The sequence below is a fragment of the Lates calcarifer genome, linkage group LG6 (genome assembly GCF_001640805.2).
Source record: "Lates calcarifer isolate ASB-BC8 linkage group LG6, TLL_Latcal_v3, whole genome shotgun sequence".
Classification (NCBI taxonomy): domain Eukaryota; kingdom Metazoa; phylum Chordata; class Actinopteri; family Centropomidae; genus Lates; species Lates calcarifer.
This window is the reverse complement of record NC_066838.1, coordinates 12093440-12118530: the sequence shown is the minus strand read 5'-3', so window position 1 is coordinate 12118530 and position 25091 is coordinate 12093440. Positions and strand designations below refer to the sequence as shown.

At 40.4% G+C, this 25091-nt stretch overlaps 3 protein-coding genes across 3 annotated transcripts; 2 read left to right on the top strand and 1 right to left on the bottom strand.

The window, feature by feature from the left end:
• Positions 1 to 415: 415 nt before the first annotated feature.
• Positions 416 to 1939, top strand: ngrn (neugrin, neurite outgrowth associated). Its single transcript, XM_018665916.2, has 3 exons — positions 416 to 890; positions 1010 to 1120; positions 1213 to 1939. The coding sequence occupies exons 1-3, from the start codon at positions 658 to 660 to the stop codon at positions 1799 to 1801; spliced, it is 933 nt and encodes a 310-aa protein (XP_018521432.1). The 5' UTR covers positions 416 to 657; the 3' UTR covers positions 1802 to 1939.
• Positions 1940 to 2377: 438 nt separating this feature from the next.
• On the bottom strand, positions 2378 to 17720 carry sort1b (sortilin 1b). Its single transcript, XM_018665915.2, has 20 exons — positions 17097 to 17720; positions 15315 to 15374; positions 15014 to 15087; positions 14828 to 14930; positions 14514 to 14675; positions 14094 to 14167; positions 13063 to 13112; positions 12537 to 12664; positions 11910 to 12054; positions 10912 to 11067; positions 10292 to 10398; positions 9950 to 10052; positions 9677 to 9848; positions 7934 to 8124; positions 7659 to 7848; positions 7091 to 7207; positions 6173 to 6281; positions 5925 to 6037; positions 5627 to 5756; positions 2378 to 4719 (listed from the first exon to the last, which is right to left on the bottom strand). Exons 1-20 carry the CDS (start codon positions 17367 to 17369, stop codon positions 4705 to 4707), a joined length of 2472 nt encoding a protein of 823 aa, XP_018521431.1. The 5' UTR covers positions 17370 to 17720; the 3' UTR covers positions 2378 to 4704.
• Positions 17721 to 20904: 3184 nt separating this feature from the next.
• Positions 20905 to 24341, top strand: sypl2b (synaptophysin-like 2b). The gene is made up of 6 exons (XM_018666186.2): positions 20905 to 21099; positions 21229 to 21306; positions 21993 to 22111; positions 22216 to 22417; positions 22886 to 23077; positions 23169 to 24341. The coding sequence occupies exons 1-6, from the start codon at positions 21082 to 21084 to the stop codon at positions 23286 to 23288; spliced, it is 729 nt and encodes a 242-aa protein (XP_018521702.1). The 5' UTR covers positions 20905 to 21081; the 3' UTR covers positions 23289 to 24341.
• The last annotated feature ends 750 nt before the right edge of the window (positions 24342 to 25091 follow it).

Below are 25091 nucleotides of genomic sequence, written 5' to 3'. Positions count from 1 at the left end.
GATCATTTATTAATCAAACAACAATAGTCCAGCTTTTGTTTCAATGAAATATAATTACCTTACAGTTTGCTTTCTAACGGCTATTTTTAACTCCTGATTCACTGTATTCGAGTGGCAGTCCACTTGACAAGTAAACACTGTGAATCAGCAAAATGAACGTACGGATAAAATTTAAGCGTTAGTTTTTATTCAACTTTTTGTTCATTGGATTGTTTATTTATGCTGTCAGGACAGGCCCTTCATTCTTCGTTAAGCTATTATGGTTTCATCTTTGAACATATGTTTTTTGTGTGAGTGCGTACATTTAGTACTATTCAACAAAAAAGGAAGAAAAAAGAAACGAAATATTTCTGAAAAAGTCTAATTTATTAGCTACGCCTCCACTCCGATAGGTGGCACTTTTTTATGTTGTGAGGCTCATGTTTGCGGAAGTACATCCGCGAGTTTCACGGGTCTGCACCGTGGCTGTGGAGGAGTTCAGTTTTGGTGAAGGTTTCTCCTCTGTCATAAAATAACGGCGAGGAAATGAAGTTACTTCAGTGAGAGTTACACGAAAAGGACATAACTCGATCCAAACAAGCTCCGATAGTGGACAGTCTTTGTCATAACAAGCTAAAGATATTGGTTTCTAAAGGGAGGACCCACTCTCTGTGAGCAATGGCCCGACCTCTTCAGGTCCTCTCCCTCCTGTCCAGGCTCGGTTCCCTGACCCCAACAAACAGTTGTCGATTTGCGAGCAGAGGTGCCAGCGGGTCAAGGATGGGACAGAGCCACGTGCGCAGAGACAGAGCATCAAACAGAGCTCCAAGATACAGCGATGAGATGTCTGATGAGGAATATGGACTGCAGGATTTAGAGGATGTAGAGGACAAGCTCCAGGACTTGGTTCAGTAAGAGTCAGCAGGAATTCTCACGCATTATTCCAGTATTTAAAGTAACTTAATGTGCGTAATTCTCTTTATACTGCACACTCTGTTATACTTTAAACCCTCTTCCCTTTGTTTCTCAGTGAAGTGAGGAAGAGGCAGAGAACTGTCAAATATCACATACTGAGGAGGCAGATGACTCAACCAGGAGCTCCACAGAGGAAACTAACCTGGGATGCTATTGAGCAGATCAGGTGAGGAGCTCTGTTAAGTCGGAACAGCAGCTCAACCGAGAAGTACCATTAAGTTAATAATAAAGACTTCAACTTATTTTTTTAAATTTCAGATACCTGAAGAACGAGCAGCCAGAGGAGTGGACAGTAGAGCGTCTGGCCGAGGGCTTCTCTGTCACCCCTGATGTCATCCTGAGGGTCCTCAGGTCCAAGTTCATCCCTGCTCCTGAAAGAAAATCCAAGCAGGATGCAAAAGTAACAGCTGAGCCGAGTCAGCAGGTGCTGCCTTTGAGTGCCAGGACAGAGCAGGACAGGCTGAAGCTGCCTGGGAATCGTACACCAGCCATACTCCCATCTGGAAGTAGAGAAGGTGCTTTACTCCCTGTGGCTGACCAGACACTGATGATTCAAGGAGAAGGCTCAGGATCCTTGGCCAAGAGTCCTACCCCCGTTACTGTTCTGCCGTCCCTGGTCACAGCTGGTGTTAACAGAAGTGCCACAGTGACAAGATCAACAGAACAGGACGACTCAACCAACACAAGTCCAACAGAGGAGGACACAGAAGAAGAGGAGAGCTGGGATGGACAGGTGTTGACAGAGGAAGAACTTGAAGAGTTCATGAAAATGGAGAAAGCCACTCCTGCAATGCAAACTGGGAATGAGTTCTTTGATGCAGAGGGCAACTTTTTGTACAGAATCTGAGGACTTTCTATTGAACTGTTAAATCATGTGTGATGCTCAGGTTGGCGTTATTACACTCAACAATCAACTCAGCAACTTTTGGAACAGATCGTTCCTGTACAGGCTATACACAGGCAAAATAAAAAAAGTTTATCTTTTGTTTAGTAGCTATTTATTGAACTATTTCTCTTTTTGTTCATTTATTTCAGTGTTTATTTGCCCATTTATTGATTCCTATTCCCTTTTTTGCATATTTAACAAATAAAGATACAAACACAACATACAGAAAAATATGTGTGATAATAGGAGATATGAATTTTTTTGTAATTAGATTTTCTATAAATAAATAAAAAATCAGCATCCAGCTTTTGTGAAATAAGTTAAAATTTATTTTGTATTTGTACCCAAGGAAAAATAGCTGCTGGAAACAGATTATGTTTTGATAGCTTTGTAAACCCTGTGAAAATGTCATCAACTGACTGACGGAGGCCAAAACCACAGTGTAAACTGTCAGCCAGCCACAGCAAGGCATTTCAAAATCCTAGTTTTAGTTTTGCTCTAGGCTGTGAGAAAGAAAGGACAGTCGGGCAACAAAAATAGAGGAACATATGAATTTATTGGCAAACCCAAAGAAAATTGCATCAAATATACAGAAGAGAGAAACGTAGCAGATACAAAGATGTAACCTTGTATATTTACAGACCCATCACAATGACTTATTAATTTATACAGCAGTTTTAATCTGTAAGAAAAATGTGTTACCCTCACTTAATGCAATAAACCTCCATTAAATAAGAACTCAGCAAGTCTCTCCCAGTGTATAGCAGCTGCATACAACAACCCTGTATCCACTGTGTTTTTACTTGAGTTGATTCTCTTGTCCAAGTATAACAGCCAGAATTTAGTCTCATGCCAAGACATGAAAGAGAGAAAGTGGATTTAAATATTATTGAGAGTTAATATGCAGTTCAATGAAACAGACTTGTTCTTTACTGCGCAAGGATTCATCTTAGGCAACAAGTGCAGCTAAGGGGTGCCACTGACATACTGGATGAAACTGGTTACACATTAATTGATATAAATAATTCTCAGTAAACAGATGCTGGCCACACACTGGGAGGGCTTCACATCGTATCCTCACACCAGGCACTTGTATAACCACATCCAGTTTACTGCACTCTGAACCTGCTCTTCACAAATAAATAAAACCTGTATGAAAGCAACACATTTAAAACAAGACAGACAAATGATTGTGCAACAAATGCTTAAAAGGAGGAAAAAAAAATCCATGACATGACAGATTTGTTGAGAGGCATTGAACATCCAGTTTAGCTTCAAAATGACAGTGTGACGGATGATTAAAAAGAAAAAAACAGCAGTTTACCATAAAAGACACAGTTGAGAGACCTTCAATAACCCTATTATTTTAGAGAATAAGCTCCAGCCCAGATGCAAATACCAAGAAAAAAAGAACAGTCTCACATGGCATTGCAGCTTATACAACCATGTCTGTTAACTAATAGGCTACAGTGTTAATTATGCTATACAACATTTACATAATTGTTTTTCCCCAGATTGCTCCAGTGTTTCTGTCACCAAATTATACTGATGTGTTGGGTTATCTGAATGTGTAATGTGTAATGTAAAAAATATTTGTAGACATTTACTATCAAACTATAATTATTTCTGTCATTTCTTAACATCTTTGTCATTTGCTATGTAAGTTTAAAAGTTTGTTAGTACAAAAACTGCTCAACTGATTATAAACGCAACTTGTATATGACTACAGTGATTATTACAGCATTATCACATTAATCATTAGGTCACATTTAGGAAAAATGTTTAACTACAAACTTTTAGCATACAAAGGACCTTGTGCTTTAGGCAGGTAGAACTGCAGACATGAATTTTTTTAAACAAATCCTGTCTTGAAACAGACACACTTTACCACCTGATACACGCAAAAATGCCTCCATTCATCGAATGGAGCAACTGGAGACCTTAAGAGATATTGTGCCAATAGGATTATTTAACGTGCATGCACAATATACTGGGTCAAAACTTGTTATTGCTATCAAATCTAATGCAAATGGAAATGTCCAGTTGTGTCTTATTACTCTGACCATGGATCTCAAAGCCACGGAGTACCACAAGTATGCAGGTTTGTATTCCAAGTACAGACTACAACAACGGGATTTCACAAATCATTGCCAAGAGAGGAGGCTGAAAACCAAAAACCTACTCACTCTTGGGCGTCCAGGGCACACCTTTTGACAAACAAATACTTCATTAAAAGTAGGGATTAAGACTCAAGTGGTTTGGGAGAGTTATTAACCAGCTTCCAACAGCAATCTTTTTAACACCTTCCAAACTGAAACCACATCAAACATGGCAAAAAACAAAACAAAACAAAAAAAAAAAAGAGGTTTATGTACAAGTGCATGAGGAAAAAGGACACAGATCTTCAACAGAGGTGAAAAGTATTTCCAGGAGCACGCCCACATGATGGGAGAGGCAGGACCCGTAATGCAAATGTGGTATATTTATACAACTACCTTTGCTTCAAAACCCCATTACTCTGGCTCTGTCAGCAGTTCAAATTACTGCATCAGTTCTTCATTCAATAAAATAAATAACTTGGAGATTCAAACTCAATCAACAGAATCAGTAACTGAAGCACAACACTACAAGACCTCCTTAAGTTCTCCTCAACTGTGCATTTGTCCCAGGACATCTCCGTACATTCATTAAACTTCACAGATGACAGCAGAGTGACACAGACTCTTCGTCTGGTAGCTGAGGCCAAAGTTCATACTAGAAGGTGAAAGGAAGAAGTAGCTGGAGACAAAAGAGTGACAGGAACAGCCGCCGGCCACGGGGTGGACTGGAAACCTGTTGCTTAGTTGCATGACGGGTTGTGCCTGCTATTCAAGCAGGTCCTATGCAAACAAAAAAAAAAAAACAGCATAGCAATGAAGTCAGAGCCAATGGAGCTGAGCGAACAAAAACCCCACTGTGTTCATATTTGTGCACACGCCTAACTTGATTACTCAAGTGACCTAATTATTGGTCAGTTCATGTTCATGTAGCAACACTGCATAACTTCTGCTTACTGTTACAGTTACTGTTGTGTTTAAATCTTGCTTCACTTAAGAGAAACGAAAGAGACAAGCAGCACATAGACACACATTTGGAGTACAAAGCTGCAAAGCATGACCGTCCCTCATTAGCTATTAGCTATTATTAGCTTATCACGGGTTTTAGCGTGAAAGTCGGCCAATCAGCGACAAAAAAAAACTGCAGTACAGGAATGCCAAAGATATGTTTGAGGTCATTTATGAACAGTGTCACTTTTACATAGTGTGTCCACCAGAGAGCAGTTTATTTTTTGAACTTGAAATGTCCTGCACAGTACATGTTGGTCACAATCCTTCAAAACACATTCAGGGGATCTTTAAAAAGTGTTTGTTCATGTTCCACAATCCCGAATTAGCAGGCTACGATTATCAGTATCTGTACATTGAGGTGTGCACAGTGGCACATCATGGCTTCCTTAATGTGGGGCATTAAATGTTTAGTAGGTTGATAAATGAGGCCCACAACAGTAAGTCTTAACTCTTTATATGCATTTGGATGAAAAGACAAAATGGTGTTTGCTGTGATGTGTAATATCAGTTTTTCTCTGGTGTTATTAATAGTTATTGTTCATTATTGTGTACAACTGCCTATAAAACTAGGTTACTTAAGTTTAACATCAAGGTGTGTGGCCCAGTTTTTGCAGGAAAACTTGGAACTCATGGTGCTATCTTGGCCTGTATACAAGGGAGAAAAATATATCCACTGTACCTCATCAGAGTCGTCATGAAACTCTATCTTGCCGTTTTGAGTGTGATTAGTCTCGAGTGGGTCGTCTATCCCCTCAGCAGCATTGTCCTCAACGTGCTGCTGCAACACAGAGTACCTGTGGACCAAGAACCTAAAGGGTGCATTAAAAATACTCTTAAGTCACTTAAGATCCTCTGAAAAACACGTCCAAAACATAAAACACAATGAAAGCCAGGAGGAGGAAAAGTGCCGACTCAAATTAAGTCAAGATACAGTTTGCTTTCCTGGACACGTTCCTCTCAAAAAAACATGCACTAACCTGCCACCACAGACATATTTCTTGACGAAGACAACTCCTGCTGCAATGCTCAGCAGCATGACAATGATGATTGTTATCACAATGGATACAGACTTGGAGGACTGACTGTCTACCTGTAAAGATAACAGAAGGCAAAAAAGTTGGAAAAATAGACATATGGTGACAAATATACTGTAGGTAAGCATACAACATAACTAAATCTGTGTTTGTAACATTTTAAATAAGTGTTAGCAAGGAGAGGTACTGACCAGAAGTTCTGGGCCCACCAGGTCACTCACACACCTCTTACTGAGGTCAATCTCTTTACGCTCAGGCATCCGTCCTCCTTCACATTTATCTCCAGGGATTTTCCTGTAGCTGTGGACCGAGAGCACATTGGTGGTATCGTTATTGCTGTATCAAGAGTAGCATGGTAATTGACTCATAATTTATTCATATTACCATAACAGGAAAATCAGTGAGAAAATAAGATGAGTAAAATATTTCTAGATTTTAAAAAAACAGTATGCTTGGTTTGGCTCTGACATATGCTAAAATCACTGGCTCTTTCAAATGTAATTGAGTTTAAAGTTCAAAGTTATTACACCTAGTGTTTATTTATATAATTACTAATTAATCTGTATCAGTACAACAGCCTACCCTGCCTAATGTACACACACACAAAGCCTTAACTGGATTCTTAAACTGCAGCCTCACAGTCAGCATGTGTACTCTGAAGCAAAGACCATCAACCAAAACTTTCCTTTGTGTTTTTGGTGACCATTCACTCTTCCACAGCGAAAACATGAGACTCAATGTTTAGCCTCAACTGCTCTCTGCATGACAGACGCTTCCTCATTCTTATCACTTGCCTCCTCTGACTAAGACAAACGCTGAGGGCAATCCCCTGTCGCTCTCTCGACCATGAAATGTGGCAGTGCTGATGGCTTTGTACAACATATGTTTTACACTTTTATGTATGAGTTATGTTTTAATATTGTACATAAAGTTAGATCAAATCATGTGTCATCAATGATCAAAGGGGTGGGTCAAGACATTCTTACACAGGGATGACATGTAAGAAGATGTTTATGGGATGATAGTATTTTCAATAACTGATTGATGTTTAGTAATAGTCCAGGGTTAAACCAGCGAGTTGGACTGAGAGGCTGAAGCTGGAAACTTACCCACTAGTCTGCAGCTGCTCCTCTTTACCGTGCAGACAGAACTCAAGAACTTTTCCTTTCAGATCCGGCTGCTCCACACACTCTGAGCTGTTCTCTTGACGGTAGTATCCAAAGTCACTGTGACAAGCAAGGGATGTAGAAATAACCTACATTTACTGTTGCTACTGTAAACGTCCAGTTGTTCGTCTCAGTACTTGTAGTTTCTGAGTTATGTTTGAACTACATGATACTTTGACACTGCTCTTTGATACTAGTTTGGTATGTTAAACGTGGACTCTTCCTGAGCTTACTGTAAAATTTTGTTTCAAACTGCAACCAGTTCATCCAGTAATAGATTTGGAATAAAATTTTAATTATCTACAGTAATTCTACTTTCAGTAAAAAAAAATACAAAGGATATTGTAGTATTTGCCTTTGAACAGAAACCTAAGTACAGTAGATAGAGTGATAACAGAGCTGTTATCACTCACCAAAAATAACTTTAAATCTAAAATTATCCAGTGACATCTAATCTGATGTAACTGAGTGGTGGAGTTTGACATTTTGAGCATGCAGGTCAAAGTCTTACCACAGGAAGTCATCCAGGGTGCACGGACATGGGGTTGGCTGGGTGTTGACCTCGTAGTCTCGTCCGTTCCAGCAAACAGAGTCCTTTCTGAGACGCAGGAACTTCTCTTTGTAGCCCAGCATGCAACCATCGTTGGGGTCACTGATGTCATCCGAGTGGGCCAACCACTGCACGTAGTCCCTGTCCTCACCTTAAAAACAGATCTAGAATTATTGACAAAATATTTCTAAATTTACATGAGTACAATAAAATCTGTTGTTTATTGTGTCACCCACAATCTCTGGTAAGAAGATCCCTGAAGTCAATGGTGATGGAGATCCAGTACTGGCTGAGGAGGGAGTCTCTGTAGCCCCAGATACTGACATTCATAGATCGAGCTCCCGGCTCTGATGCCAGCCCAGTGAAGTAGATGGGGTCATCTGTGAAATTGTACACACCCCAGCACTGTCCCTCATCAGTAGAAAATCTGTTAGGACATCAAAAAATGCAAACATCAGCATAAGCTGAGGAAACTCAAAAGTAAAGCTATAACATATGAGAGGGAGATATCTGCACAGCTGCGGTGTAAAGAAGGCACAACGCTGATGTCAAGTGTGCTATTGCTTTTATATAATATTAATTGAATATTTTGTACTAATCTAAACAATGGCTTTAGGTTTGTTGTTAAGTCTGTTTCTCCGTAAAATGAGACCTGAGCGATTATTGAAACGTAACAAACAATGTAAATTAGGTGCTGAGTGTGAATAAAAATCAGCCCAGACTGGAGATGCACCATCAGCATCATTGCCACTTAACTGCGCATGCCCATTTATAGAACAACATATGACACAGAAACACCTGCACCTTAATTATATCTATGTAACTTTGAAATGTTTCAGTCTTTTTTGTTTCAATTACAGATTTTGTGATGATTTTATTACTGTAGTTATGTGAAGAAAAACTGGATCAAAAACACCTTCATATTACAGTTATTACAACATAAGCAACAAAGTGCTAGGATTAACACAAGATAACAAAACTGACCATTAATAAGTTGGCATTTACTGATGTTATATGTTTCACTTTCAACCAAAGTTAGTAACCATAAAGAGAGATTAGAACTGAAATTGGACAGTACAGCAGGAGATGTATTTTGACATTCTGCATGTCTGAGATAATCACACACACACCTTGAATACCTTAACTAGCATATTAACCTTTCTGACAAAACCAGAGTGGTAAAATGAAGCTATACCACAATATCCTGTTGAATCATTTCAGACTAGTTTCCTGTTTCCTTCTGCTCACAGCTTATGATCTAAAACTAGACTGGGAGCTGTGGTCTTTGCTGCAGAGCTGCTGCACAACTATTCAAAGCATCTGCATTTTTCTGGATTTTAACTTCTTCTTCTGAGCTTTTCATTCATACCATTACGTTTTTTTTGTTCAATTTGAATTACTTTCTTATTCATGAGAAGCGAGTCAGCAGCAGTCCAGTGCTGAGCTGCCTCAGTGTTTAAACAATGATAAAGATACCAACATATAAACTGTAAGCGGGTGGTTGGAGCAGTGGGACCAAACAGAACATTGTCAGCTGGGGAGGGAGACAGACATAAGGGAGATGACAGCCTCACAGAACCACAGTGGGCCGTGCAGCCTGCTCCACTGGGCTGATCACCTCCACACAGCCACATCTACCTCCCTCCTCCACTCTCCTGCTCGCTCCCTCCCACCCTGCTTTCCTTTCTCTCTTTGTCTCCCTCTGATGTTTTATTTGTTTAACACTGAGTCACCGGCCCACTTTGTGTAGCAGCCCATTGGGAAAACTCCCGGATCTCCATTGGCCACTCTGCTATTGCTGTTAAGGCTATAGAGGTTTGTCCTGGTGAAGTGAATTATTCCAGTGAGAACCCTGGAAAATCCTACTGTCTTTGTTGTTACTGTGGAGGTCTGTGAGTTGACAACTCAGTAGGTCTTTTTCACTGAAAACATTTGACATGTAAGTCAAACCTAAACTCCTAAAGTTCCCTGTAACTCACTTGATCCTGTTGACAGGTTGAGTGGGGCTATGCTCCACAGCCACCAGCAGCCCTCCGGAGTCCAGAATGGCATAGTGATGAGGTCCATCAAGGGCCTTAATCCAGGTGTACCCTCCATCATCAGACACATACACATCAGGCCTCATCACCGAGATAGCATCACCAACACTCCCTGATGACATAAGTTTGTTCAGATAAATAACTTCCAATTGTCGCATGCAAAAATATTTGCACAAAACAAATTTGGTATGAAAGCTCCAAACCCAGAATTACCATGAGCTAAGATGAGACCAACAGCATTTGGTTCGCTCAGAGGCAGCATGGGGACATTCAGCCTCATAGAAGTACTGTAGGCTGCGTGGAGGTGGAGACTGCACTGTAGGCATAAACACAATCAGCATTTGGTTTCTGGGTGTTTATAGTGCCAACGCTGTGAAAGTCACAGACTGGAGAAGAAAAATAACCCTGCCATAATACAACTCATCATTCATCACACAACGGGATACAATCTGATGCTATAACTTACAAGATTAAACTGTTTTCATCAAGACTCATCAACTTTTTTTTGTTCTCAAGACACACCAGTTTCCTCTCTCTCTCTTTTTGTTTTTTAACCTTTTCTGGGTCCTTAGCGGTAGCATCACACTTGCTGTTGGCAGGTTTCCTCAGAGGAACCCATTCCCCTCCCTGATCAAAGGACACCACAGACTGCACAGAATCACCTGCAACAACAAAACAAGAAACAAACATTTACAGATAGTCTTAAATGTTTAGCAGATACTGCAATCCAGAAACAATGTGTGCAAATAAATCTTCAGTTCAGTTACCTCAAAATGACAAGGAAGCATGAGTAAGTAATGCAAGGTTCAGACCCAAACTGCCCTGGCAATAATCATGTAACCACAGAATGTGGAAAAGTAAGTGTAAAAAAAGAGTAGATTGAAATATGAGGAGACAGGCAGACAGAATGGGTTGTACAACAGAAACTGCAGAGTGCAGCAGACATGATGGAGTTAAGATTTAGCTGGTGATGTGAGAAATTTCTGGTCAAGTGTCAGCCAGCCGCTTCAGACAGACAGCACATCTAACACTGAACAGCTAATTAAATATTTACCTAACGCCCTCGCTCCAGTGTGTAATGGAGAAGTCATACGTGTGTGTGTTTCTAGGGGAATTTGAGTACAGGTACGTGTTGCTATTCCTTTATCTAGCCACAGACACATGTATAGAGCTACCTTCAGCCAGGACACTGGTGATGAAAACTCCACGCAGGGAGGTGACGTTAGTGAAGTCTGTATCACCCCCTGTGGTGGTATAAAGGTGCCGCTCCAGTGACTTGGAGTACACAGTGCCGCGGTCATCTGATACATAAATGGTACCAAAGCCTGTATCTGTGGACAGAGAGAAAAACACAGGGTTTCACAGCTGGTGATATGAGATATTCATATTTGAGTTCACTACATGGACAAAAATACATTGACACCCAAACATTACACCCATATGTGATGGATGAACATGCCATTCCAAAACCATGGACACTAATATGCTGCTACAACAGCCTCCACTCTTGTGGAAAGGCTCTCCAAAAGATTTTGGAAATTGGCTGCAGGGAAATGCATCAGCTAAAAGAGCATTAGTGAGGTTGGCAACTAATGTTGGGACGTAGGACCTGGCTCACAATCACTGTTTTAGATAATTCCAAAAATCAAAATGTTCCTTAATCAGAAGTAAGTACCTGATGCCAAGCCATACTGAGTGCATGCATAGACATTGTTGTCCGAATACTTTTAGCCATATTCTCTGCCTTTTTCACTGATAACATTTAATAAGTCACAGATTCAGATTCCTGGTATTGTGCATGATAGTACATTGCCACATTGTAATAATTTCCTGGGACAAACAGAGCCATGGTTAATGTTGTTAGTAACACCTGAGCTTTGTTTAGACACCAGGCAGTTCAGATCTGTTTCTCAAATCAGATCTTTAGGACTGACTCTTCTCTACCTGCATGGGTTCCTGTAGTAATGACGCAGGCATCAGTAACTACATAGTTACAGTCATCAATCACCTTTCATAAGGTTTTTCTTTTTCTCCGACCTTATTCACATCTGACATACAAGTGACTAACATTTATTTGGATTGCATTCCATACTGGGGCGTACACACTATCTGTCATCACTGCTTTGTTATACAATATGATGAGTCAAAGCGTGAAGTTGCCGTATGGACTGACCTCCCGGCTCGTCGACATGCATGAAGACCATTTCATCGTTCGCTGCGAGAATGGAGTAGAACTGCTCGTGTCCAACAGGTGGAAGCTGGGCCATGTTCCACGTCTCACCCTGGTCCACTGACACGTGGATCATCCTCAGAGTGCCCTACAGAGAAAGAGGGGGTAAATAAAGAAAAAGAGGGAGAAAGTGAGGAAGACATAGAACGTGGGTGAGAAAAAGAACAGTTTGGAGTAAAATTACCCCAAGAAAATTGATTTCAATTCATAAAACCAGGCAAAGAAAAACAACAGAAAAAAAATAGATTTAATAAACCATTCATAGGCATTTCAGTAAATATAGAAAAACATGAACATGTACATCATCAGCTTTACTTTCTGTGACCACTTCTCCTTCAGTTGTGACTTTACTGCAACATGACACTTACTCAGTGACTTCTCTTTTAAACCACACAGGAAGAATGCCTGTTTTAAAAGCTTCAATATGAACACTCACAACTGCTTACTGTATTTCAAATCAAGTAGACAGAAGCTTTTTCATACAAATATAAAATATTCATAATTAATTTTGCCTCTGGATGCATGGTCTTGTGTCTATATATCTGTGATTTCAACCTATTGCGTACTGACCTTGCCTGTCATCACAGAGGCAAAGAGGAAGCGTCCACCCAGACCAAAAGAGTAGATCTTATTGGCGACAGTCTTGATGGTTTTACCGTAGTCTGTCGTCCTCCTCAGTTCCAGCATTCCCCGATCACCTGATGAAAAAAAAGTACAACAAATGTATACAAATAACTAAAAGTTACAGACAATACATAAAAGGGATAAAGGGCTACGTCATGAAAATATGAATACAGATAAAAAATACTTTGCTCCATCTGGCCAGGATCATCTGTTATACTGAAACCACTTCTCATTTCAATCTTTCCAAATCCATTTAATCAATGAAAAATAGAGGTCTCAATAAAAACAGGTAGATGCTTATCTTTTACACTGTCTCGAGAAAATTTGAAATACATTATATCCCCTTTACTGTTCCTCAGTAATCCACATGTTGATGTTACAAACAACTGATGAGGTCAAAAGTAGCTCTGTGTTGAAGCGTCACATGGTCATTTTTCATTTCAGGTTTTGCTTAAAGAGGGGGGTCGCTTACTGCAGGATCCGTTGAGGCTGGCTGAGAAGAAGATGGTATTTTTCCTTCCCCTAGAATCAGAGTGGAAAGCACAGAGTTAAGCATTCAGGTCCACAGAGTCAAGGATATGTAAGCAAAAAAGATGTAGATGGCTATGTTGAAAAGGATGTGACAGCTTTCAGCGTGCTTTCATCTCAGTAAACAACAAAGTCAAGCTGGGAGGAGCTTTCCTGCATCTCCATCTATTCCTATAATGCTGTAGATTTTCCTTTGTTGTGAAAGTAAGTGTCACGTGACACGGCTATCAAATACAACCAGCATACAGACATGCCCTTTTTAAACATTTACTTTCTTCTGAGGGCTGTGTTTTGACATCAGAAAACTCCTGTCCCAGTTGCTAATGACCCATTTTCCTGCAGCCTGTTCAGATCAGCGTCTTCTGGGATAGTGATAAAAGGTTATGTTTCAGGAAGTCTGTTTGGTACATGCAGTTTTCTCAGGCACCGTGACCTTGAAGACGCAGCCTTTAAACTGAAACTACAAAGATATCTAGAGCTCCTGGGTTACTGGGTGATGCATACCAGGAAGTGGCTGCAAAACAACAAGTGTTGCAAGGGTTTGGTCATAACACAGCTAGTCAAACAGTCACTGACTGCAACACAGTTTTACTGCCTATTGCAAAAGTGCAGCAACAATAAAAGTCTTGGGAGTTAAACTGTGAACATGTCTCAGTCAAACACACTAAAACATAATTTGATCACTGATAAAGCACAATAAACAGAAGTGGAACTCCATTGTCTCCCATTACCTGTAATAATCTACTGTTATAGAAACTAAAACTACATCAAAGGTCAAATGACTTACATATCAGTTTTGAAACCTTTGCCACATGCCAAACCAATGAGAATGAGGTTCCTTCATTCCTCTCTACACTGTCTGCATAGAAATACTTCCTTGAGACACAGACTCTTGGGGATATTGAATAACACTAATGTTTGTTCACTGCACAGCTGATTAAGATGCTTATATCATCTGTTTATCTTTTGTCTTACCATTTCACCAGGCACACTGTGTCTTGGACCTTTTTCCAGTTGCTGCCAAAATCTTCAGACAGCCACATTTCATTCTGACGATGAAAAATAAAAAGATTTCTTAAATGGTGAACTCACAGCTCACCTGAAATGACACCACTGTTTACACAGGTTACACAGAGCTTGGTATACTTGACCTCCTATGTAATAAATGTAGTCTGTGCAAACACATAAAAAATTATTAGGGAAGTGAGATTGTGGCTTTTGCTTAAGGGTTTTACAACAGACCATGAAAATGGTTACTCACTCTCTTAAATTAATGACAAATTTAACGCTGCTACTAATCTGAGTTTATATAGAGTATTTTGACGCTGTTCTCTCTGTGAGGCTTTTTAACATCCAGACTGGTTACTTTCCAAACTACATATAGTCACTCCTTACATTGTTGCTGAGGACCACCAGCACTTTGGAATCATCAGGATTGTATGTGATCTGCATCAGGGGGGTGAAGGGCAGGTCCCTGTGTGTGAAACTTTTTCCAAAGTCATCAGAGACAAAAATCCGAGAGCCATGACCTCCAGACACGTCACCTGTCAGGATCACCTATAAACCAGAGTCCACAATTCAGACTGATGAAGCCACATAAGGTGATAGGATGTTACTTTCCTTACAGTAGACTCAATTATACATTTGAGAAAACTCTAGATGACTTCAGGGAGAAATTGTGGTGAGGACTTGATCAAGACATGACTTACCTTCCCAGAGTTCTCTGGGCCGATAGCAATGCCAAACTCTGATCTGATGAAGGTGTTGTTGATGAGGTTGGTGACATCCTGGAATGATTTTCCATAGTTCTCACTGGTAGACAAATAGGTGCAGCCAAATTAAATGCAAATCAAACACACGTTTTTATTCTGAACAGCTGTGGTCTTAAAACATACCTTCGATAGAGTTTGGACTGCCCTAGTCTTATCATGAAGAAGGGCACCTGAAAAGTCGTCAAAGCCAGGATGACCTGCCAAGAGAGAAGGTTCAGCTCAAGGAAAGTGGAACATGGATCATTTATTAATGTGCATGAGACCCTGATGTGAGGGAGCTTATTACATAACCTATGTGGGCAGACTACCCTGTTGATTGCATTCAGTTCACTGGGTAATTCACCCAAGTTTGTCCCACTCATGTCACAGTGGAACAAGTCTACATGAGAGACAAGGTTAGGTGCAAATGGAGAAGAGCACTCACCCCTGTGCCATCTCCAACCCAGGCCAGCGACACTGAACCACTCAGGTCATTGAAGGTATACTATGAAAAACAGAAAAACATGTTCATTTATGTTAAATATGTTTAAAAAATAAACATTAAAAAATCGCGGCACTAGTTGAGGAGTGTGTCTAAACAGCAGTGTGAACGATACATTGTCAGAGCAACAGCTGAAAACGAAGAGGGACAAAGAGACCAACTGACCACACAATTATAAACTGCAGTCAAAGCCTATTTGTGAATTTAGCCTCCAGACCGTATTCCTGCTTTGACTGATGCCATGTTTCCCCTCCCCATGTGTTCAGGCAGAGATGACAAGGTGTAAAACGTGAAGCACCACTTGTCAGAACAGACAAGGTTTAAAGGAAATTGCTCTCAGCAAAGACTTCTGAATGCAACTACTGAACACCACATTAAAACTGAGGTCAGGGATCAGATTTCTTCACTGTGGCAACAATTTTATGCAAATCAAGTCAATTTAGCAGTGTAGCTCTGATTAAAAAAAAACAAATATTTTGCTTTTATTGTGAGTCCTCCTTTTATTGAGTCCTGCTGCCTGAAACAAAATTCTCTAATCCTGAATTAGATTCAGTGCCCAATTTATTCTTTCGCTGTGTGGACATTCACAAACTGTATAACGCAGGTCTCTTTCAGCAGCTGATGCTGTAAGCAGCCCCAGCACCGGTGGGACCTGCAGCGGCAAACTAGGGGGGAACTGCAAAGCTGAGCCTCTAGGAATTCTGTCGACTTTAGATTACTGAGGTCAAGTATACAAAGACTGCAATGCAAAGTTGATCACATGGCAGTGAGGAGCTAGGCAAATAAGCAGCACCGGACTATGCTGAGGTCAGCCTCCTGTTTGTCTGAAGGAGGGCATTGCACAGTTGCCTAGATATTATATAAGGTGCAGAATTGAGTGCTTTCTCTTCCTGGTTAAATTCTGTGCTGAAACCCATTACACATCTGGTGATACCAAATTTAGCCCTCTCTTCTCTCCAGGATTTAAGTGCAAGTAAAAACGATGAAAAAACTGTAGTCTCTGTTTCCTAACACATTGACTGCCTTCTAACCACACAGACACGGCTTTTAATTACAAAATAACTACCACACAGCCAGTCACATGGATTCCCCTGGGCCAGCTTTCCTGTCAATAGTCAGACAGATTCACTCTCGGTCAGGCGGAGAAAAGTGGGATCCTCAAATACAGAATACAGCTGCATCCTTGACAAGAATGAGATATAGGTCATAGCCATTAGTGGAGCATTTGAGAGGTTTGGTAGTGCTTCCGTGGTGCCTGCGCAGGTCTTAAAAGTATCAGGAAAACAGGCGTTGTTACAGTTTCACAACACTGTATTTCACTGCACCAAATATTACAGAAAAATGTCTTAGCAGCCCTGACGTGGTAGACGCGAGAGAAACAACAAAAAAAAAAACACAACCTTTATTTGCTTTTAGAGCTTGGTGTAGGAAATGCCTGAACTTAGACACCGCAAGTCATTTTGATGATGATACGTGATGTTTTAATTGGGTTATAAAAAATAAATAAATATACAGTGAAATATCCTCCATATGGCAGTTATACCGGGCTTCGTGGCTTACAGTTGAATGGAAAACAGCCCATCAGTAGCTAGGTTTCTGAATACACGGGATAGCTGATTAGGCCTGTTCGTGCACCTGGTTAGCACCTGCGCATCATCTTCTGCTCTCGGCTCGTTTAATTGTCAGACGTGCGAAGTGTAACAGGACCTTTGGTTGGTAACTTACACGGTGGGTGTTGTCTGCTAACTTGGTGTCAAATCCTTGAAGAGCTTTGCAAGAGTCGCCCTGCTCGGTGCTTCTTCGTTTTATCTTGTGATGTGGTGATGAAGCCAGCCACGCGGGCAAAGACCTCTTCACGATTTTCGCAGCTTTCTCCTCAGTGTTTGAACGTTTCACAAAAACCGACTGTCCGAAGGGTTTGGATCCCGGCTGAAAATCTAAACCGGCTGTGAAAGTGCTAAAAGATAACAGCAGGGCACAGTGCAGCAGAAGTCCCATCCTCGTTGCTCGTGTCACCGGCGAAGAAAACAAAACAAAGAGCACAAAAACACCCCCAGCCACCGAGTCTTTATTTATCCCGGTCTTGCCTAGAAATTGAAGGTCGCTACAGCTCTGCCGCGGATGACATCAACAAAACAGTAGTCCGTCTGACACCGACTATTTCAGGCTGTGAAAACACGGAGCGCCCTCAAAGCTCTGACTGCTTCTGTGCGCACAAGCGAGGAATATCAAAACAAAAAAAATCTCAATTTTGCAAATTAACCGTGGTGTTTTACACCAATTATTTGCGCTGCAACTCCTTAGCCAACATGATACACTGTAACGACCACACAAATTGTGTCTGCGGATCATAATGCTCTGTGCAGGGAGGAGGCGCTGTGATTGGCTGGTCCACATATCCGCGCCTCCGATTCGCTGTTCAATTCTGAAAAGGCGGTGCCAAAACAGAGGACCTGCAAAATTAGCTGTCAAAGCTTGTCAGGATAGGCTGAGTAATACTATCATGTAACACCGACCAGCTACAACTTAATTTAAAGCATTATTGGTTGTATTTAGAGCGTATTTAAGTACAATTAAGTTTTACAGTGACATTGCACACACAGTAATAGCAGTGGGAATGCATCTTGTGTTTCAGTGCAGTTTTGTAACTCAGCAGCCCTGATTAGTGCAGCCCCCAGGCTCTGTAATTTACAGCGTAGCAGGTATAATAATGAATAAAAAATAAATTAACAAATAAAGATGGGCAATAAAAAATGTAAATTGCAGCAAGTTTAAGAGTCCAAAAGGATAAAAAGCCTTTTTCCCTTATGTAAACTTATTTTAATGTTTACACCTGCCATATGATCATGTTTGCCGAGCATAAACTCAATTTTATGTGCAAACTCAACTCTGTTCAACTCCTTTCATATATATAAAAGTAAATACTTTTGTCTTCAATACAAGTGTAACATGCCATGTATTAAATTAAGCAGTCAGTTTACTTTGTTAAGAATTAGACATCTGGATCTGGGAGGCTCAAACAAGAGATTAAATCACACCGCATCTCTTCACCAGTGGGACCTTCTCACTGGAATTGAAGTCCTATGCTCACAGAGTATTTAAAATTGATTAATGGCCCAATCCTAATGGCCAATGTGTAAGAACAAGGACATTAACACAGTTTATTGAATATAGTTATTTATGTCTGGGTACTTCATTCTCAGTGGTTTTAAGATAGCTGAGGTGTGAACACATGATGATCACCACAGTCAGGAAGAACAGGGTCAAAAAGGAAAATTAACCTTTCTACCACATGATCTTAAATGAATTATGGTGGGTGTTTTGGTACGGCCTGCTGCATTCTTAAATTATATTTATTAATTTTGTTGGTTGCACTGACTCATATTGTATTCTTGATTAAATTTGAGCATGTGATGGGACAGTTGGTCATAACAAACCCATGACTACTGGTCATGTGTTGCAAGGAAAAAACCCCATTCCTATACCCATAGCTGCCAAAGGCCTGACTGAACAAGTTCAAATCAAAGACTACAAACTACAGATCCAAATATAAGAATAATCGTCTGCAGTTTTAGATTTCCCTTGTAGTGTGTCAAGTCATCTCTCCTATAAAACCTCCTGTTGGGTGGATCAACTAGGTAGCAGCAGGCTAACTGAAATTGTTAGTAAAATAGGGTGTGATCAGATAGTCATGCTAAGTATCCGATTATTGTCATGTTTGTCCTTTGGTGTGGAAAAACCTGTCCAACAGGTTTAAAAGTGAGCAACAACAAATAAGGTGTCATCTCATCATGGCCAAAAATAAAAAGCTGTTGACCAAGTTTCAGTGGTTTCAAAAACCCTTGTAAAAACCTTGTACTCAAAACCACATTTCCATCAACTTCAATATACTCTAATCTGCCTCGGCACATGGGTATTTCTTGATTCCCAGATGCACTCAGAAAGCCAAACAATCTGATCTGCAGTGCAGCATTCCCTCACAAAGGGACCGTACAATGGAGTTGCAGCCCCTCCCCCATGGCAGCCCAGTCAACTATTAAAAGGTGGAGAACAAAGCCACTCTTATTCCTTTGAGATGTGCCCTGTTAGGATGAGAGCTGTGCCTTTCTACAGGACCCAAAACTTCCTGTCAGGCTGCACAATGTACTGAGAAAAACTAGGCAAATAAAGGAATGGATCCAAGTCTACCTAAATCTCCCTGAATACCAAGCTCAAAAACAAGCTTCTACATTGAACCAAAAAGTTTTGCTTGTGGAGTTACATGGACATGGACAACCTGTGTGTGAATGTGTTCAGCATCTACTGATAAGAGTCATGGGAAGCACATGGCTTGTTTGGATAAAAAGGTCAGTTAAATATTGCTCAAACAGACTGTGTGGAAATGGTGACCTCTAGTGAAAAGTAATTACCATTATCATGCATTCATTGTGTACTCCCAAATTACACCCTGTGAACTCTAATGCGTGTTGTATGATATTTTCATATTTAGTTTGTTACAAAGTGAGATATCAATAAAGATACCCCTATTCAACCTTTGCTGGTATTAAAGGGCATTGCATTGTCTTGTGGTATTTGATTGTGAGTTTGCTCCTTAAGACAGAACTTGTCAGTGGCTGAATAATTTCAATAATTTGGAATGAAATGGCTGCACCTCACCTTTTCAGAAGCAGCATTAATTGTTTTGTGTCTTTTAAGCCGTTACCATCCAGCCGTAAATATAACATACCATGGCTGGATTTACTTGTTGAGGTGTTTTAGAAAGAAAAAAAAAAACAAAACAAACAAAGTGGACTCACACCTCCTGCTCTCTGTAGACTGCGTGTGTGTCCTGTCACCTCAAGTGCTATTTAAGTACAGTTAACACAGAAAACAAGACATGATTTAATTATACACCCAGAAACCCAGTTTTTTTTTATGGTCATTTGAAAAAACTTTATTTATAGGTGCACTATGTGACACCAATAAACTAAATTAACTAATATCTTAAAACTACATTTTGACCCCAAGCTCATCAAAAAGAAAGGATGACAAGATTATAACACAGGACCCCAACTTGTGAATATTTTACGCTTTTGTCACTACATCCAGCTGTATATGAAATGTATTGTTTGATAGTGACAATCAACTCAGAGAGAGATGTCTTTTTACTTAAATTTGCATTTATGAATGTAAAACGTGGACATGAGAATTCCTCTCATAATCAGTGTATCCAAACAATACATTTTTCCATAGCTGAATAAAAGGAGGAAAATTATGATCACCAATAAATCATGAGGGTTGACTCCACAGATGTTTTATGCGCCGGCAAGAGCAAAATAATCATCAATGCCTCTCTTAAGTCTCTGTAAATAATGATTGGTTGGATGAAACCTATGCAGTATTTTAGAGGAGATCTCTCTGTTTTTGTTAGTCAAGAGGAACCTATGAGACAACATCCACATTGTGGATAAACCAGGGCCACTAGGATTGAGTAAACGTGCAGCCTACTCTTAACGTCTTGCAGAGAAACTCTCACTGTCCCACCAGAGCCTCTGTCGACGCCCTAACGTCAGTGATCACGTGTTTTCTACAACGATTTGCTCAAGTTGAAGAAAAGTTTGACAAGCCCGAGGAGTCTCGACAGAGTCGCTTAACATCCAGGAAAAGAAAACGCTAACGTAACTGACAGTTATCCACAGTAACAGTAAGGTCGTTTATTTCCACGGAAACAATGGAATCTGTCGCCCAGGTAACGGCGCTGACGGGGAATGGTGAAAACAGTTAATGGAGACTTCGCAGCAAACACACCTATTTTGTGTGTGGTCTCTTCAGCTGTATAACGGTTTCTTCCCCACTTTATCTCCTTATTTCTCACCAGAAAGTGCTTACTTCTGGATTTAGTCTTGACTTGGGACCCCTGAAAGAACCTTTGGCATTCATCCGTTTGCTAGAATGGGTAAGTTTAACATCTTTTCTTACCATATGGCCAATGGCGGGGTGTGTTTTGCATGAGCTGTCCAATCCCTGGTGGCGAAAATACTTAGCAAATTGATTATGTTGTTTGTCTTGTGACCCACTGCACGCCCAGAGAAGCTATGCAGATCATGCTTTGAGTTTTAACACCGTTTCAAATATGACACACACAGTAGATTATCGGTTTATATCTTAACGGGCCAGCACATCAAGATGTCAGCCTGTAAACCACAAACTATGGCTCAGTCTGATGACCAATGTGTATCAGCACCTGGTGCATTTAAAATATCAAGAAAAGACTTAATTTGTTTACAGACTGTTGAGGTTGATGCTTTGCCTGACAAAACTTATAGCCAAACAACATAATAGATAATCTTTTATCTGCCGTCAAGTATTGTTATGTGAGCTTTCAGTTTTGGATCAAACATTGCATTTTCAGTGCACAGTAGTCTTAACGTTCTGTTTTAAATGAAAATACATAGTTTTGTTGGGAACTCTGCACACCATTTACAGTGAAGGCATCCTGTGATTAAGGCAGGGGCTTCCTGTCTGAAGTGTTTTGCCTAGAATAAAAGGAAGTATGTGCATGTATGTGTGACTAGCAGCACTCTGTCCTGAACATCCTCTTATGACAGTGTTTCCCCTCTTATCTTGTGCCTGTGGCCACAGGTGTTCGCCATATTTGCCTTTGCTACCACCGGAGGTTACAGCGGCACAACCAGCATCAACGTCAAGTGCCAAGGGAGTGAGAATAAAGAAATACAGGCACTCTTTAACTACCCGTTCAGGTGTGTGTGTGTGTGTGTGTGTGTGTGTGTGTGAGAAGACACAAACTTCCTTACACTTCTCGACATAAATGAAAATTTAAAATATTATCTCTGTGTTTACATAGGTTGATGCGTGATTCCTATGTTGTTCCTGACTGTAATAATCAGACTACCACAACCACTTTGCACCTGACAGGAGACCACGCATCCTCAGCCGAATTTTATGTCTGCATCGGAGTGTTGGCATTTCTTTACAGCACTGCTACACTAGTCCTCTACTTGGGCTACCAGCACTTGTATAGGGAATCTAGTCGTGGCCCCGTCATGGTATGTTTGTCTCCATCCTCCATATTTCTCAGCTGTTTTGGTGAAATGCTTGCACTCAGCCAGGTCCTCCTAACTCCATCTATAAATAGCTTAGAAATGGTACAAGATTAAATTACACACACTGCATGCAATTCACAAGATTGTATTTCACACAGGAAAATGTTGCTCAAGTGTTTTCTGAATGGATGGATCTAGTTTTATCTAAGCAGGCGATATTTATATTATGTCCTTTGTGTGTAAAATTTCACATCTGACATCCGCTGCTGGATTTCAGGGAGCCTACTTCATGCTGGAATCCACCAGGAGGTCAGAGAAAGTACATTTCACAATGTTGTGTAATGAAACAGTTAGCAGGGGATGGTTTTGAAGCAGCTGAAGGACTGACTGCACTAGGTGGTTTCTGTCCAAGAAAGTTCCATGAGTAGTTAACCACTGTAGTCTGTTTAATACTGATCATTTTTCTACCAGGATCTGTTGGTGACTGCAGCCTTGGCCTTCCTGTGGTTGGCAGCATCCTCTGCTTGGGCTAAAGGCTTATCCGATGTGAAGAGCGCCACCAGTCCGTCAACCATTATTACTGTTGTTGCTGCTTGCAAGGACCCCAAGAACAGCTGCTCCCCAGGCGCTACACCTCTTATGGGCCGATTAAACGCCTCAGTGGTAAGTGTGTATACAGCTTTTTCAAACGTGCTTAAAACTGTGTGTACAACCACAGTTTGGGACTTCTGACTCACCTGTTATTCTTTGGCAGATTTTTGGTTTTCTTAACCTCATCCTGTGGGGTGGCAACTGCTGGTTCATTTACAAGGAAACACCCTTCCACAAAGCCAACCAGCCTGCAGGCGTGGAGGGGGGTGTGAGGCCATCGTAACTGCACAGCCTCCTCATCTGAGAATTGTCTAAAGTGTTTTGTTTAATGAGTCATTTTGGTACTAATTGTTAAAAGCAAATACTGTAGAATCCAAGGTACACTTTTCTAAAATGCTCCTTTTTTATAATCAGAAGGTACTAAAACTTGAGCTGTTCAGACTGACAGCAACACAGGATATGCATCACAGTTATACCCAAGTATCCAAAGCAAAGGGTCCGTATCTCAAATGGTACTGCAGATGTGGACTGTATGCCTTGTTGGTGACAATTCAAAATGCAGCAACTGCCAACAGTATTTCTGTAGCATATATTATTTTTGCCATCAGGAATTTCTTTTAAAAAACCTCAGGGCTATTGAGTGTAATAATTACAAAACACCTAATGAAGATAAAATACTTGAAATGCATGCATTAGAAACACAAGTCTAGCCTGGAGACAAAATAAAATTTAAGTCTAATCCTAAAACATACAACAGGCATTAAAAAGTGCAGCTGCAACACATTAATGTTAAATAGTAGTTTATTTGGAAAAATAATCCAGTTGCCAATATGAGATTATTTATAATGGGTGAGAGCAATTGTATGAAATCATTTTGTATTAAGTAACACCTTGTCATCTCACCATGTCAGGCTCAAACAGTGAGATTAGCCTAACAGAAGAATATTATGTTGAATGTGGTATATGTATCCGTTAGAGTACATTAGCTCTTTTTTTAATTTTTACATTTAATACCATTACACTTCCTGAAAATATGTTTCTTTTCTTTGTTCTGCAAAGGTTCTAATGTTTAAATGAAAAAAAGAAAAAGAAAATATCCCTGTAAGGTTGTAATGTATTTGAATACCACTGTACTATGAATTTGATACCCTCAGCTAGTTGGGCACCCTTAGCTGTTTTTCATAAACCAATCACTGATCTCTAACCTGTTACTAACTGCATACTTTTTTTTATATTGCTTTTGCCTGGCTTCTACCTCCACTTTGTTATAAGGGAAGGCAAGCTGTTTTTCTCTCTCACTGCCATCAACAATGCATCATTAAAAGGAAGAACTGGATTTGTTGTCATATGTCTGATTTTATGCTTGATTCTTTCACTGCTAGCACACATACAGTACATAATCTGTTGATCAGACAAATAAACCAGAGCTGAGACCTCTCACACACACTGAGGTGTAGACTCACGATGTGGACTGTGGTCTGTCACGTCACACTTTATGTTTCTCACGGTTTGAAGAGCTGACGAGTTCACTTACATTAAGTGCTGATCAGTCATCCAGCTAGCGAGACCAGGTAACATGCAACACAGTTTGACACTCACTAGGTGGCAGGCATTCTGCCCCAGCCAGGCATCATCAACCGCTAATGATAACATCCTCACACACACACACACACACACACACACACAAGCCTCCCTCCTGACCTTCATCTGTCCAGTCAAACTCTAGTTTAAACTCACAATGCAGTTCTCTGTCAGTGAAGAGGATGTGAAATCAGCACTGTCTGATGTGTTGTGCTCATACTAAAACTCCAGACCTTGGTCCGGCTGTCATTTAGAGACTAAGCACAAGATGACCACACTTAATCTAAATGCGTTTATTTCTCTTTAATATCATTGTAATTTGAATACCTTTGGGTTTGTGTTGTTGCTCAAAAAAGACAAGTGACCTAACCACATCACCCTGAGCATTGTGAGACTGTGGGTAGTTTTCACTGTTTGTATGTTGTTGTTTGAATATTTCATACACTTGTTACTCAATAACATAATGTTTGAAAATTGTCATTAGTTGCAGCCATACAGATAACAT

Bases quoted from the DNA above. Each gene is read 5' to 3' on its own strand.
- ngrn (XM_018665916.2), top strand. From the start codon at position 658: ATGGCCCGACCTCTTCAGGTCCTCTCCCTCCTGTCCAGGCTCGGTTCC. The intron at 891-1,009 runs GTAAGAGTCAGC...TTTGTTTCTCAG, and splicing joins AAGCTCCAGGACTTGGTTCA to TGAAGTGAGGAAGAGGCAGA. The intron at 1,121-1,212 runs GTGAGGAGCTCT...TTTAAATTTCAG, and splicing joins GATGCTATTGAGCAGATCAG to ATACCTGAAGAACGAGCAGC.
- sort1b (XM_018665915.2), bottom strand. From the start codon at position 17,369: ATGGGACTTCTGCTGCACTGTGCCCTGCTGTTATCTTTTAGCACTTTC. The intron at 8,125-9,676 runs GTGAGTTACAGG...ATGTCCTAACAG, and splicing joins CAACCTGTCAACAGGATCAA to ATTTTCTACTGATGAGGGAC. The intron at 7,208-7,658 runs GTAAGACTTTGA...TGCTTGTCACAG, and splicing joins ACCCTGGATGACTTCCTGTG to TGACTTTGGATACTACCGTC.
- sypl2b (XM_018666186.2), top strand. The intron at 21,307-21,992 runs GTAAGTTTAACA...CTGTGGCCACAG, and splicing joins TCATCCGTTTGCTAGAATGG to GTGTTCGCCATATTTGCCTT. The intron at 23,078-23,168 runs GTAAGTGTGTAT...ATTCTTTGGCAG, and splicing joins GCCGATTAAACGCCTCAGTG to ATTTTTGGTTTTCTTAACCT.